Genomic DNA, 16260 nt, shown 5'->3' with positions numbered 1-16260 from the left:
TCTGTCAACATCAGCAACAACTCATCTGGTCTTCGTCTGACTCAGATTCTGAATATGATCAATACACTTGGTAGATTAAGCTATAAATTGTAATAAAAAGTGAAATCTATCCCAACGATCCACACGATCAACCCTACAAATATATATGAGGAAATAAATCGAGAAGCTATAATTGACCACAAGAAATAGGATTGTTCGACTTTGTCGAGAATCGACCCCTTCCTATTATAATAAATTTAATCCGGCAATAACCAATTCGAGCCTGTCTCAGGCACTAAATTAAGCTATGAATGAATGAATGATAAGAATAGAGCTTCTATATGCAGAAACCAATTCAACCATGTCTCGTAGACTAAATTAAGCTATGAATGAATGACCGATACGAACAGAGCCCCAGAGTATCATTCCTGGGACTCGAGGAAGCATGCCGCTCGGATGATTTCAGCATGTTGACACAGCAGCATTTTAGCTTCACTAACTCTGACAAGTGGCATTGATCATCTGTCACTAGAGATTAGAGTCAAGAAAGCCCATTCCCAAGCTAAGGGAGAGAGGAATCACCAATAATCACCACAAGAACAGATCCCATCCCTCATGTGGTGGAAGCAATTGGCATCTCTCAGAATGATAACCTTGTCATACACCTTAGCGATTAGTTTGAGAGCGGTGTGGCAGTCGCCGCAAACACGCAGATTCTTGTACACCCTTATAGGCTTACCATGGGAAGCGGAGTTGATGAGTCCAAAGGCCACGGCCAGCCTCTCGCTGTGCACCGCCAGTTCCTCTGCCTTCCCCTCCTCCTCCTCGTCGTGCAAAGCAAACCCTGTGTCGGCCGCGTAACCCTCCTCCTTGATCCTCTGCATCATCTCCCTCACCTTGGCAAAGATCTCCTTCACCTGTGCGTGGTCCCTGTCCCCTGCCTTGAATGCGTGCACCGCTCCGCCCTCCTCCATCCAGCTCCACCCGGGCTCCTTGCTCACCCCGCGCGCCCTCATCAGCGACCTCACACGTGCCACGTCCAACCACCGTCCTGCCGCAGTGTATACATTTGCCAGCATCACGTACGGCACTGCGTCCTCCGGCGCCAGCTTAAAAAGGCGTTCCGCCGCGCGCTCAGCCAGCGGTATGTTCCGATGCACCCGGCAAGCAGCCAACAGCGATTTCCACACAGTCGCGTCTGGCTCGCCGTCCATCCGACCCAGCAGCTCGACCGCCTCCTCCACCCGACCAGACCGGCCCAGCAGATCCACCATGCACGAGTAGTGCTCCGGTCCGGGGGTTATGCCGTAGACTTTCTCCATCGACTCGAAGTGGACTCGCCCTGATTCGACGAGACCAGCGTGGCTGCACGCAAAGATCAGGCCGATGAAGGTCACATAGTCCGGACGAGCTCCTGCCCGGAGCATTGCGTCGTAGAGGCGGAGGGAATCCCCACCTCGCCCGTTTTGGGCGTAGCCCATGATGAGAGCCGTCCACGTGACCGCGTCGCGGCGGCAGAGCGACTTCTCGAACACAGCGCGGGCTTCGTCGATGGACCCACTACGGGCGTACAAGGTGATCAGCGCGTTGGAAACCGAGACGAAAGCATCGAGGCCGCGGTGGACGATGGCAGCGTGCACCTGGCGGCCGAGCTCTAGCGCGGTCGAACTGGCACAGGAACTCAGCACCCCTGCCACGGCAAACTCGTCCGGTTCAACTCCACGGGCAAGCATGTCGGAATAGAGTTGAAGGGCGACCTCGTGAGAACCCTGACGCGCATGTCCAACGAGGAGGGAGGTCCATGTCACCACATCCCTCTCCGGCATTTGGTCGAACACCCCACGGGCGTGAGTGAAATCTCTCATCTTAACGTACATGTCCACCAAGGCGTTGGCAACGTGCCTGTGAGAGTCGAAGCCGCTCCGGAGAACCATACAATGGATGCATCTTCCGATTCCTGAGTCACCGGAGAAGGCGGCGGAGTTGAGAGCGGAGGGGAACGTGAACTCGTCCAGCGCGAGGCCTCGAAGGTGCATTTGCACAAAGAGGGAGAGGGCGTGTTCGTGCCGCGCCGATCGCGTACAGTTCACGATAAGGGTATTCCACGGGACCGGGTCGTCAGAGTCCGACGTCTGGAGAACCCTGTCGGCGCTGGCGAGATCGGAGCAGTTGGAGTAGAGGCCGACAAGCGAGCTCTGTACGAAGGGGCTGGCACCGAAACCAGTTCGAAGTGCACAGCCGTGGACCTGACAGCCGAAGCGGAGGGCTCTCTCTGAGGCGCAGGCTGAGAGCACTGTGGGGAGGGTGAAGTTGTTGGGCGGGACGCCCATGACCTGCATGGTGCGGAACTTCTCCATAGCGGCGCGGTGATCGCCGTTGCGGACAAGGCCGGCGATGAGTGTGGTCCAGAGGACGCGATTGGAGAGGGCTGAGTTCGGGGCGGTATTGAAGACGAGGGAGGCGGCTTTGGGCATGCAGCAAGCGGAGTACATGCCGATGAGGCGGGCGGCGACGAGGGGGTGAGCGGCGAGGAAGGAGGTGAGGGCGATGGCATGGGCTTGCTGGCCGTAGCGGGGAAGAGCGGGGGAGGAGCAGTGGTGCAGAAGGGCAGAGAGAGAGTAGGGATCAGGGAAGATGGGGCGAAGTGAGAGAGCGGAGCGGGGCAGGAGGCAGGGGATATGGAGTTGGCTGCCCATCCGGTCCGGCCCGGGTTTCGGATTTATTGAATAACATAGGATAATTTCGTCATCGGACATTGTGCAAAAAAAGGGTCCCACCACCCAGCGGCCTGGCCCCACAGGGATCCTAGGAGAAGGTAAATCAGCGGTGAATGCTGGCCCGGGTAAAGCGTGATATCTCCTGAATTTAACACAGCCGGCCCAGATTATTCATCCAGTGCGCGTCCGTGGACCTTCGACCCTACGACTCATTGTGCAAGGATGTCACGTCTTAATCGGTTGATCCAGCCCGCGGGAGTAATTTCGTCATCGGACATGAGTAGATATTAGGTGGGCTCTGCCGGCGCAGATTCAAATCCTGCCGTCCACATTTTATGCTAATTCATAAATTTTTTTTTATAAATTCAGTATCCCGCTATAAAAAATAAATAAATTCAATTAACCTGGTTGATTAATCATGTGGTAACCGATTCGACTTTATAAAATTTTCTCATCGTCTGTCAGAAAAAATCAAAAAACATTCCAGCGGGTAATCCAGAAATCTATCATTTGGGTGTGCGTTTAATTTTAAAATAATTTTTATAAATATACTATAACTAGAAATTAAATCGTAAATATTTGGATGACAATTAGTATTCAACTATTAATTCTATAGATGATGGTATGATCACATATATTACCCAAATAAGATCATGATAGAAAATTCAATTTATCAATCACACTAATATTCTAAGTCAATCAACACGTTCATTTCTACATATGCCAGAGTACCATCTCAACTAGCCTAAATATTACCATATTCATTCCTTAAATTTATATTTTATTAATTTGATTGAGAAAACAGATATTATATGGAAGAAAGAGAAAATAATAAAAAAATGAAAGAGAAGAAAATAATAAAAAATAAAGTTAATAGAAATCTTAAGATAGTCAATTAGTGTGTAGTGAAAAATAATTATTTAAATTTAATAAAGTAGATAATTTAATTTAAATTTTAAATATATTATAGGGAAACTATTGTTACATTGTAAAAATATTATACGTTTATGATTGATATCATAATTATTGATACTCATCATATCACGTTGGAAAGATATTTCACTGATTTTATTGAAAATCGATGCTTATATATTATTATGACCAACTCAGGGTCAACCCTAAGGCATGTCACTGGAAGCGACAGCCTAGGGCCTCCGATTTGTAGAGGCCCCCAAATTTGATATGCATATACAATATATATTATATATAATTAGATTGTTTTAATAAAAATCTAAAAAATATATTTTATTAGATTATTTTAATAAAGGTCCAAAATATATATATTGTCATATTATTTTAATAATGGTCTAAAAAATATATTTTATTAGATTATTTTATTAAAGGTCCAAAAATATATATATTATTAGATTGTTTTAATAAAGGCCAAAAAAAATATATTTTCCATTAAAAAATCTAAAAAAGAAAAGAAAGAAAAAAAGAAAGAATGTAAACAATCCATTTTTTTTCTTTCCAAGATTTTATTCTTTGTACAACTTTTTCTTCATTAATTCGTTTATAGAAGTTAGAATACTCTGAAAAGTAAAGTTTGAATCATAAATGCTAAAATCTTCTCTTCTTCTCTTTTGAATCTCTTCTAATTAAATCAAAAAAGTATATTCTCTAATTAAAATTTTAATTTCATCGATATATAAACTTACAATGTAAGTTACCTACTTATCTATATTTTTTTCTTATTATCAATATTCAATAGTAATCTTTAATATTATATTGGAGTCCAATATTTTATAATTTTTCTTGCAGATTTGAAAGAGTTAAAATATATCATCCCAATTTTAATCATTATAGACTAGATTATATTGATTGCTTCAAACGCAAACCACACTTTATTGCTCTTTCACTATTATTTTCACTGCTTGTATTTGTTTCATTGCTAGCTTCGTTGCTAGTTTTGTGTGTTTTATTTTTTTACACTTGAAATTTATAGTTCAAACATGTTTCCAAAGAAATACCAATCTAGGAGTAAAAAAAAGAGAGTGGAACATATTATTAAAACTCACAAAGGTGTTCTTCATAAGTTTTTTAAAGCTGACTCTTCAACTACAGATTCAATTAATGAATTATAAGAAGAAAGTCAAGAAAAACTAAATGATCATGCAACAAATGAATAACAATCGAGTAATCGAGTAATCAAGAAGAACTAAATGATCATACAATCAATGAGTGGGAAGAATTGAAAGAAAACGATGATCATAATCATGCAACTAATGAGCATGAAGAATTGAGAAAAAATGATAATAATGATTTGAATGTAAATATAATTTTATGCATCGAAAATTAGGTATTAGAAAAACTTGATTTTGAAGATCTTATTGTTGATTTTGAAGATCTTATTGTTGATTTTTCTTCTCAAAATGCTAAAGATCTAGATTTTTTTCAATGATTATTTTATACTTTTTTTTGTATTTGTAGGTATTGCATTTTTTGGAAAAAATTGAGAAATATATTTTGTATGGTGTTGCACTTTTAAAGAATCTTGAGAAATATAATTTATATGGATTTTATCATATTTTAAATAAAATATATTGATTTTCAAGTTTTCTATTAAACTCTATTCAACTTGTACGTTAATATTTTTTTTCCTATAGAGATCTCTTTTTTCTTTTCGCCAAGGGTCTCTAAAAGTTAAGGTCGACCTTGGACCAACTCAACTATACCTTTACAGGAACGTCAATGAAGATGTTCACCACTCATCGCTAGTGGATAAACAGCCTATAAAAATTCTTAATTTATATTAATATCTTTTAAAATTTTGTTGTAAAATAAAACTAAAATAAGACAAACACGTTCAGTTAGAGAAAATTATTTTTAATTTCTTTCATATTTTTTGATGTTAAGTGTAATATATTAGTTCTAGTAAAAACTAAAGTCGCATAAATTCTATACACGGATAAGAATTTGTATGTAGAAAAATAAGAATAAGAAAGATTTGGTTTCACTATAAACATGACATAAGAAAGTAAATACATAAGCATAATAAGGAAACTTAATTGAAGAATCATTATCCTTGTTCTTTTAGCGACATTTGGAAGATCCTGAGAAAGAATAAGAAGCAAAAAATAAATGGAGAAGATCTTCCTTGGATGCTAGGATTGATGGCGCCGAAAAGCTCTAGGTCAATAGGAAATCAAGAGCTTTGTCAAGATTACTCTAAACATTTGAGGACCTACCCTTTATATAAGAATCTAATATGTTATCAGCCCGTAAATAATAACAGAGTGAGCTAAAGGGTTCTACACATTGAACCCATATCCAATGACCCAAAATCTAATAAACATAAGTTAGATCACTCTAAAGAGTTCGGATTGTATTCACATATTCAACTTATAAATAAGTTCACCTAATAGGGATAATAAAATCCAACAATATCTCACTTAGGCTACATGTGAGTTGTATGTGAAATATAAGTAAAACTTTGATTGATATCAAACTTTATGTGTACAAGATACCCTTGTAAATATTCTGATTTATTAACTTCACTAGTATAGTACTAAAGAGGTTATATCTACTATATATAATTGTAGCAAGTCCAAATAGTAATCACAATACCAATATCATTGATGATATAGATCAAGATGTGAATGTATAATATAGAAATTTCATGAAATGTGATCAATACATATCAATTTCTAATTGGTCCTAAGGTGACTACAAAAGTGCTCAGATCATATCTACAAATACTTTATACTAAACTGTAAGAATAAATCATGATCAAACTTTATAATTCCAAAAGGAATCTATATCACATTTACAAATATTAAATGCTAAACAACAACAATAAATCATGATGTTATAATTCAGAATGTCAAATAAACAAATAAAATCTCGTGAATGTTTTAAACTTTAAGTACGTACAATAATCAAAATAAATATGTTTGTCTTTATTATCAAATATAAAGCAATAAAATAAATACAGACTCTAATTAGATGAGTTCTTCTTCCATAAGAAGGACTCTCATATCCACAATATGCGCATGAAATACCTTATCAAGTCTTTGGTGAGTGGGGATCGGCTAATATGGAATCTGTGCTAATGTGCTCTACCATGACCTGATGACTCTGAACTCTTTCTTTAACCTCTATAAACTTGATGTCAATATGCTTAGATTTTGATGAACTATTATTATTATTCTTGACATAAAGTTCTATGAGTTTATTATCATAGTAGATCCTTAGTGGTCTGTTAATGCCATCAATGATCGCTATGTTGTGATGAAGTTCCGGAGCCAAATCCCATGATTAGATACTTCGTAGCATGTTACTAACTCTGCTTCCATAGTAAAAGTGACTACTAGCATCTACATAATGCTCTTCCAAGATATAGCCCCTCCTGTATGCATGAAAATATAATCTGAAGTGAGCCTCCTACTAGCCAAGTATCCGGTAAAATTTAAGTCTGAATATCTAATCACCTCTAGGTGATCTAATCTTCGATATGTGAGCATGTGTCATTTAGTTCTTTGCAAATACTTCATCACTTTCTTAACCACTTTCTAGTACAACTGTCTTAGGTTACTTACATATCTGCCTAACATTCTCACTATAAATCTTATATCTAGTTAAGTATAAACTTATGCGTACATGAAACTTTCAATTGTTGACGCATATAAGAATTATTCCATCTCTTTTATTTAAGTTTAAGTTGTGGACACTGCTACAAGCTGAATTTGTCACCTCTTAATATAGGTGTGTCACTAGATATACAGTTTTGCATGTCATACCTTATAAGCACATTTTCAATATAGATCTATTGTGAAAGTCCAAAAATATCTTTTGTGTAGGATCGATTACACGTGAGAGGGGAGGGGGGGGGGGGGGGGGGGGAATCACGTGATTTTAGAAAACTTATCTCTTTTATTTTATAAAATAAGTACGTAGTGGAAAAACTAAACACGAAAATAGAATAAGCACACACATTCGGTCAGTTACTTAGTTTAGAGCCTTCAGCGACTTCTACTCCAAGACCTAGGTCCCGTAGACCTATGACAAGTAATCCACTAATAACCTCCTCTAAAACCGTCGAAAGAAGGGATCGAGTACAATAAAAATGAGGATAAGTGTAATAAGCTACACTTTCCTTGAAGCAGTAATTAAGTATAAATATAAACTTTCATTACCAACACTTTTGAAGATAGTCAGATAGAGCTTAGTGTTGGATGACTCCTTAGTTGTAGTGTAAAATACCAGAAAATAGAGGAAATAACAAGGGGAATTTTCCGGAATTTTTGGAAATTTTTCGGGAATTTTTTGGAGCTCGTACGGACGAGTTAACAGGGATAAAAACGAGGTCCGGGAAAGCCTGTTTAGGCTACCCAATTAAGCGAGGAAAAATTTTATTTATTTATTTCCTTTTCCTAAATCCTTTCTCTTATTATTATTTTTTTTCCCCGATACCGTGTCGTTTCCCCCGCGTGCCGCGTGCCGGAGCCCTAACCGCCGGCTGCTGCGGTTTTCCTCCTCTCCTCCGCCGCTCTTCCGACGCCGAGCAGCGCCGATTTCCATTCTTTTCCGACCACACCACACGAGCACCGGCCGATTTCTCTTTTTGCCCTAGCCGACCACCACTGTGTTTGGTTGACGCCGATGCCCTCTTCCTCTTCTCTGCCCGCCGCCGCCGCCGACGACGCCGAGGAACAGAGAGCTGACCAACTCCCTCACCACTGCGCTCGCGCCACAGCCGACGCCTCTCCTTTCCCGAACTCTCCTTCCTCCTCTCTCTGTTCTCTCGCAGACGAGTTGAAGCCGACAGATCTTCGGCTATCTTTGACGTCGCCTGAGGAGGAAGCCCCCTGAGCTCAGATCCATCGCCAGCTATAGGGCGTCGACCACCCTTCTTCTGCCCTAACTTTACTCAGCGCTGACGTGCCGACACTGAGTCTTGATATGCAGTGCCCTAACACCGATCAGCCAGCAGTCCAGTGTCAGCAACCACCTTTATATCGGCTTGAGTGTCTGGTATTAGGGTTTCCAGCAGCAGCTTCGTCAGGTTCTTGGTCATCGCAGGCAATTAGAGGAAGAGGTAAGGTGCTCAGGTTGTTCTGGAAATTTGGTTGTTGTTTGGATGTCGATTTCTTGAGCTTCATTTTGATCTGGAAATTTTGGTCATTGCAGGGCATTTCTTGATTTCCAACGGCTATCTCTGTCCCGACAGCAAGTTGTCTTTGTTATGGATTTGCTGGGCTATGGATTAAGGTAAGAAGTAGGGTAATGAGATGATTAATGTATAATTAGATTGATTCTTGGAAGTAATTGAATCTTTGCTAGGGTTGATTTCAACAGAACAATGTTTGGTTGAGAGATAGGCATCTGATCGCTGTTCGCACATTAGGGTAAGTGTGTTTCTTCTGATCTGTTTTGTTAGGAATGGAACCCTAAGCTTTGGATTAGGGATGGTTAATTATGATTAACTATTTAATTAGGGTTCTTGAAGGAAAATAGTTTTGGTTTAACTATTTGAGTTATAATTAAACTTAGCTAAATTGTACGATTTATTACAGGACATTGATACGAGACGAGTATCTCGATTACCGGATTGGACCTTTCTTTTGGAGGCGGGTACTTTTGACTTTTTGTCTTTGATATGCTTAGTAATGAAATTAACATGTTGCATTAATTGTGTTTCTTATCTGTTTCAGTTAATCACTACCCAAATCTTGGTACATGCTTGATTGATTGATTGGTTTGCATCTCATGTATATTTTACCTAATTATACGTGCTTATAGGGGTAGTGATATACCATGCTTTACCATGTTCAGGACCTAGGTTTTATACCTTCTGTGTACCTTTGGATTGTTTTGATTCGTTGACCTATGATGCATTTTTATATACATGTGGATTAGGTCAGGATATTTTGTGGTTAGTGCCATGCACCATTTGCATGATTGCATGCTGTGCGATAGTCCGCTCCATTATTGTTGAGCACATCGCCAGTTACATGGATCTGCACACACCACCACTCATGGGTTAGTGGTCGATTCAGGCTGAGTGTGTTGCAGCAGGGACTCTGTTAGGCACCGTTAGTCCGCTCATGGGTAGTGTGACACAACGTGTTATCCGGCAGGGATTCCTCCCCGTCTTTGAGTACCGGGAGATGAGAGCATTGCGCTCCCCCATTTATGATTTGGGGTAGGAGGATAGGTGTACTCCGACAGCATCCCGTCCACTCGGTCACTCCTCAAGAGTAGTGACGACAGAGTGCACGGTTGTCACAGCCCTACCCACTCGGCCTCACTATTGTATGTGAGATGATCGACTGGCGTCAGGGGTGACCAGGACACATCATTGGCATCATATGCATGATGTATTTATTGCCTGTGTTTGTGCTTGCTGCATTTATATGCTGCATATTGTTTGGATACCTATGTTTGACATGCATACAGGATTCCTATACCACTCGGACTGTTTGTCCTTATACTCAGGTCCTGGTTAGTACAGTTCCTCTCCTGTTTACTTCAGATGCATATTTTTATCTTTATTATATCAGGAGACTGTACGCATGATAAGTGTTAGGTGTTATTTCTTTACTTTGCATATCAATTGTACCTGCTGAGTGTTGGACTCACCCCGCCTCCATTGTCGTTATTTTCAGGTTGATGCTGTCAGGAGGGAGTTCCAGTCGCTAGTCCCCACAGCACGTAGTGCTAGATCTCTGCAGACCTCGATGGTTTATATATCGTTTAGTTTTGTTTTGCATTTATTGATTATGTGTGGACTTGGTTTGTTTGGATACTTGGTTGTTGTATGGATTTTTGTGATGATGATGGATTTGTATTCAATGTGTTTTTTTTTTACTACGTGCCTGCCTGGACGGCAGAAGAGGTGAGTTCGTCGGTTTTGAGCTTTACAAGTGTAGTTGAGTAGGGTGATTTTTGAGTCAGAGTATTACTACTTTGTTTGATTATATATAACTGCGTGGTGATGTTTTATTTTGTTGTTATTATTCCAGCCGCATGTGGCTGAGGTATGGAGATATGTAGAAAGATTCAGATTGTCCGCCGTACAGGGGAGATGCTGCCGAAATTTCTTCGGACGGGGACTTCTCTGGGGCGTGACAAGTAGTCGGGCGTAGCAGCATCGTAGTAGAGTAGTAGTAGAAGTTAGAGCAGTCAAAGCATCAAATGGTTGCGCAAAAGCTTGTAGAAGAGATATGTATGAAGCACTGGCCGAACATCTCTTTTATAGAGCATTGAGGACGCCTTTCACACTGGAGGTGCTTTTAACTCTCAAGGTTTTATCCCGACAAAGCTACTCTATCTCATCGATGAAGCCCTTTGTCTTATCCGACCGAAGGTGTCTTCCAGCCCCTGTCCTAGGCGCCTTCCTTTAGAAGGCACCTCTGCGTCCTCCCGCGTGGACTCTTTAACTGAGCATTCAAGGCACCTTCAGCATCACTGAAGGCGTCTTGAGCACTATTTATCAAGTCTTATATTGATTTCTAATGTTAGTCCAAAAGTATAGTGTAACCTCAAAATAAGGTTAGCACAATTATAAAATATGATCAATTTATGACTTAGCTCATATCTGTCCGAGACCAAGATCTATCCATGGTCTCAATTTTAATTTCCAAAATGAACATAAATTGAACATGCACCTAAAGTCCCTAAATAGGACTCGTCCTCACTGACATACTCTTCTCTAGTGACTTACCTTATTTACTATACAGAATCATTTAATTCTTCCTTGGCCCACCAGGTTTTTCTGCCAGTTGTCAGGTCCATAGACTCAACTGGATTCCGGCCAGCTGTTAGGTCTCGGACCCAGCCAGACTTTCTGCCAAATATTAAGTCACTCCTTAACCTATCTAGACTTCTATACCAGCTATCAAGTCCTCCAGACCTAGCTGGATTTTAGCCTGGTGTAAGACCAGTCAAGTCCTACACACTTGTTAGAAAGGTTAGATCACACAACGCATCTAACTTTAATCAACATGTCATTCATCAAAACTTAGATTAGACCATTGGTGCCAAATGTACTAATATTTTGAACGATTTTGATAGATCTGTATATCTAAAATAAAAGATGCTTCACTAAATTCTATCATTTCAAAATTACTAGATAGAAATGATTTGGTTTTATTTAATAGACCCTTATTATTACTCACAAGTAATGCATCATCCACGGACAAAACAAGTATAACAAACTTAACATATATGTACTGATCAACAAGGTTCTTTTTAAAACTATATGAAGTAACCACTTGATCAAATTTTTGATACCATTGATAGAACGCTTGTTTTAAACCATATATGGACTTCTTTAATGTATATACTAGGTGCTTTGAGTCCTTAGACTCAGAGTTCTCTGATTGCACTATATATATACAACTCCTCTATGTCTCCATTTAGAAATGCAATCTTCACATATATTTGATATAACTCTAAATCATAATGAGCTAAAGTGTTATGATTATCCTAAGGAAGTTTTTTATTAATACATGTGAGAAAGTCTCCTTATAATTAATGTCTTCTTTCTGAATCAATCCCTTGGCAACAAGACGAATCTTATACTTTTTGATATTGCCCCTTGAATCCCGCTTGGTTTTATATATTCATTTATAACCAATGAGTTTCAAACCTTCAAATAATTCAATAAGTTTTCAAACGTCATTGTTTACTATAAACTTCAACTCTTTTACATAGCGTTAATCCACCTTTCAAGGTTAGAGTGTTGTTTGACTTCTTATAAAGATGTAGGACCATTTTCTAACCTTATATTAAAATCATACTCTTGGGGATAAATATAATCACGAGAATTTATGGTTCTCCATTCCTTATGGATTGTCTTAAAGACACTTGTGCCTCAGGTGGTTGAGGTACTTGCTCATTAATATGAGATAATTCCTTAATTTCAATGGTAGGCTCCTCCAATTACATTGGAGATGTCATGAGAATATCTTGGTTCACTACACTCACTGGATGTGCAATATTCATAATGTGCGGTATGGTAGCTGCTGATTACACTAGTAGTGACCACAGAAGGATCGCCAATGCTTTCCTCAAAAAATACTTTCCTGATTTTATTACTCCCACTGTCCTCAATGAATTTAGCATTTTCCATTTCGAAGAAGGATATCTTAAAGGGATTATAGAATGTATACCCTCTTGATTTTTTTCAGAGTAACCTACAAAATTACAACTAACTGTTCTTGATTCCAATTTCCTTTCGTTAGGCCTGTAAGGCCTAGCCTCAACTAGACAACCCCAGATGTATAAATGTCTAATGCTAAGTTATCTATCGGTCTATATCTTGAATGAGGTTTTAGTTACTATCTTACTAAGTACTCTATTGAGTTAGTAAATTGTAGTCTTGAGTGTCTCACCCCACAAAGACTCTTGTAGAGAAGTGAAGGTCATCATACTTTTCACCATGTCTTTTAGAGTTTGATTGCAATGCTCAATTACACCATTCTGACTAAGTGTACTAAGTATGGTATACTGAGGTACAATCTTATACTCAACAAGGTAGTTCGCAAAAGAACATGGACGTTGTTAACCTGATCCATCATATCGACCATAATATTCTCCTCTATGATTGGATAAGATGACTTTAATTTTTTATCTAGTTGAAGTTTAACTATGTCTTTTAAAATTTTAAGTATGTTCAAAGATTACGACCTCTCATAAATAAGATATAAATAGTCAAATCTAGAATAGTTGTCTATGAAGCTAATGAAATATGTGTGTCCATTCCAAGATGCCTTAGGGAATGGTCTACAAATGTCCATATGTATTAGCTTCAAAACATCACTACAATAGCTAACCTCCTTGTTCTTTTTATTAGTAGTATTCCCCTTAACACACTCTATACAGATACTAAAGTTTGACATGTCAAAGGAATCGAGAATTTCATGTGACATTAACCTTTCTAGGCGTTGTTTGGATATATGTCCTAAATGCCTATGCCACAACATGAAAGAATTATCGTTGGTCAATTTATATTTTGTACCTATACTATGCAGTATTACGTTATCACCCGTAAGAGTAAAGGTGTTTAATTTATAAAGCTTATCAATTAAGGAACCATTGTCAATCAAAATTGAATTAAAAATACTAAACGTTCCATTTCTAAATGAACAAGAATAACCTAATTTATCCAAATAAGAAATTAAAAATTAAGTTTTGTTTGAAAAATGATACAATAAAAGTATTTTCTAAATCCAAATAGACATTAGTTCCTAAATAAAGCATAAAAACACCAATAGAATCGACTACAGTCTTCTTTCCATTACTTATATAGATATAGATTTCACTATCAAACAAAAGTCGACTCCTAAGACAACCCTATATAATGATACTTATGTGAGTACTAGTACCGATATCTATCCACCAAATGTTAGTGGATACAATTGCTAAATTGACTTCCAAACTAATAAAGTTAAGAAGTTTACCCTTCTTTACATGCTAGTTGGCATACTTGAAATAGTCTTTCTTCATATGACCTTTTTTCTTACAAAATAAACAAATGAATTGCTTATCCTTCTTCTTGTGCTCTTTATGACCCTTGCCTCTAGAATATGCAGTTTATTTTCCTTTTTCTTTGTTATTAATTATCTTTCACTTCTTGCTCACACTTTGAGAATCAGATGTTAAGTGAGCACTCTTAGATGTCTTAATCTTTAGTCTTCCCTCCTCTTGTATATTGAGCAATGAGCTCATTCAATATCTGCTTTTCCTTTTAAGTAGTATATGATATCTTACAATGAGTGAATCATAGAGGTAGAGACATCAAGATGAAATGCACTAACATACTTTTAAACATATCAAGTTTTAGTGTTTTTAGACTTGTCACTATATTGAACATCTCCAGTATGTACTCCCTTATGTTTCCTTTACCACTGTACTGCATGGTTACCAACTTCATAAAAAGTGTGGTAGTCTCGACATTTTCATTTGTCAGTTGGTCTAGGAAACTTCTAGCATCTCCTCCCTATGTTATTGAGCTCTTTGTTGGTGCTAGTTGATGTGTGCATTTCATATAATTTTTTTATAGTAGTTTGACACACATACTATCCCATTTTATATGTATATTGATCCTATCTGAAAGTCGATAAGATGGAAAGATGGGGATGTGGTGCTCCCGCTGACGACCTGTAGACTCCGCTCCGACCTGCAACACAGATTACGCCAGTACCAAGCGAAGGAAGGGGTCACCGGCGTTGGCCCTCCGACGGTCAAGTCAAGTTAGTCACCGGTGATGATGTAGAAGGCAGAGCAACAACAAGAATGAACAATAGCACGAATAGTGTCTATTGCATACCTCCGCTGATGCTTGGACCCCTCTTTATATAGAGCTCCTACAACGCATGTGCATGCTCCCCAAGACAAGCACGCTTTTCAAAGTTTTTCCTAAAAAGACTTGTCAGTAAAGTGTCTCTGACACAGTACCTTAACAGACCGAGCATATCTCTGAAGTGACAATGGAAGCTTCCGCTGTATGATCTTCTAGTTATCCATGAAAACAAGCTTATCCTAGGTTTTTCTTATATGATTTTTGACAATGAAAAAACTGTGTTATACTAGGAAAATTTGATCAATCATACACAACAAATTGATGGAAAACTTAAGCTATTTACAAGCCATGAAAATGATGAAATGCAAAGATCTGATACCACATGTTAGTTCTTGTAAAAACCTAAACTGCATGAATTCTGAAAACTAGATAAGAATTCGTACATAAGAAAACAAGAACAAGAAAAATCTAGTTTCAACATGAGCATGACATAAGAAAATAAATACATAAGCATGACAAGAGAACCTAATTGAAGAGATATTATCCTTGTTCCTTTAGCGTCATATGGAAGATCCTGAGGAAGAAGAAGAAACAAAAGTAAATGAGGAAGATCTTCCTTGGGTGCTAGGGTTGACATCGCCAAAAAGTTCTAGGTTAATGGGGAACTAAGAGCTCTGTCAAGATTGTTGAGGGTCGTTGGGCCAGCAAGAAGAGGGTTGAATAGTTGTTTACCCCAATCGTTCACTTTCCTATGTATTCGTTAGTGCAGCGGAAATACAAGCAAATACAAATGTGAAAGCTACAGACAAGAAAGAACAAGCAAACTGCTAACACATTTGTTTATGTGGTTTAAAGATTAGGGCTCCTACTCCACGACTGTCCGTAAGGTGGACGATCCTGTGATCCTTTGGTGGATCAAGCCCCAGCAACCTTTTACTAGTACGAACTCCTTTTTGGTGGAGGAAACCTCCACTACAAGAAAATCCTCATTCAACAACACTCAAACGACAATGATTTTATACCCAATCATTGTTTTTTTGCCTTTTAACAATGGTTTTAACAAAAATTGTTGTTTTTTAGCAATTTTTTTGGCCTATGACAATGATTTTTAAAAATCGTTGTCTATTTATGCTTTTTTTAGGGTTACGACAACGATTTTTAAAGGCTACGACAACGATTTTTGAAAACCGTTGTCTATGTGTACTTTTTTTTGGGGTTACAATAACGGTTTTTAAAACCCGTTATCTATTAAGTGTTGTTGAATACCATTATTTTTTCCCTCGCCGTTTTTTTCCCTTTGCCATTTTTTGCCGCCGA

General features: G+C 38.7%; 1 protein-coding gene across 1 annotated transcript; it reads right to left on the bottom strand.

The window, feature by feature from the left end:
• Window positions 1–221: 221 nt before the first annotated feature.
• LOC122052372 (putative pentatricopeptide repeat-containing protein At5g52630) lies at window positions 222–2675 on the bottom strand. Its single transcript, XM_042613857.1, has one exon. It carries the CDS (start codon window positions 2673–2675, stop codon window positions 558–560), a length of 2118 nt encoding a protein of 705 aa, XP_042469791.1. The 3' UTR covers window positions 222–557.
• Window positions 2676–16260: the final 13585 nt, after the last annotated feature.

This window comes from Zingiber officinale, chromosome 3A (genome assembly GCF_018446385.1).
Source record: "Zingiber officinale cultivar Zhangliang chromosome 3A, Zo_v1.1, whole genome shotgun sequence".
NCBI lineage: Eukaryota > Viridiplantae > Streptophyta > Magnoliopsida > Zingiberales > Zingiberaceae > Zingiber > Zingiber officinale.
Note: the sequence above shows the minus strand (reverse complement) of the source record. Positions and strands in the feature narration are given on the sequence as shown.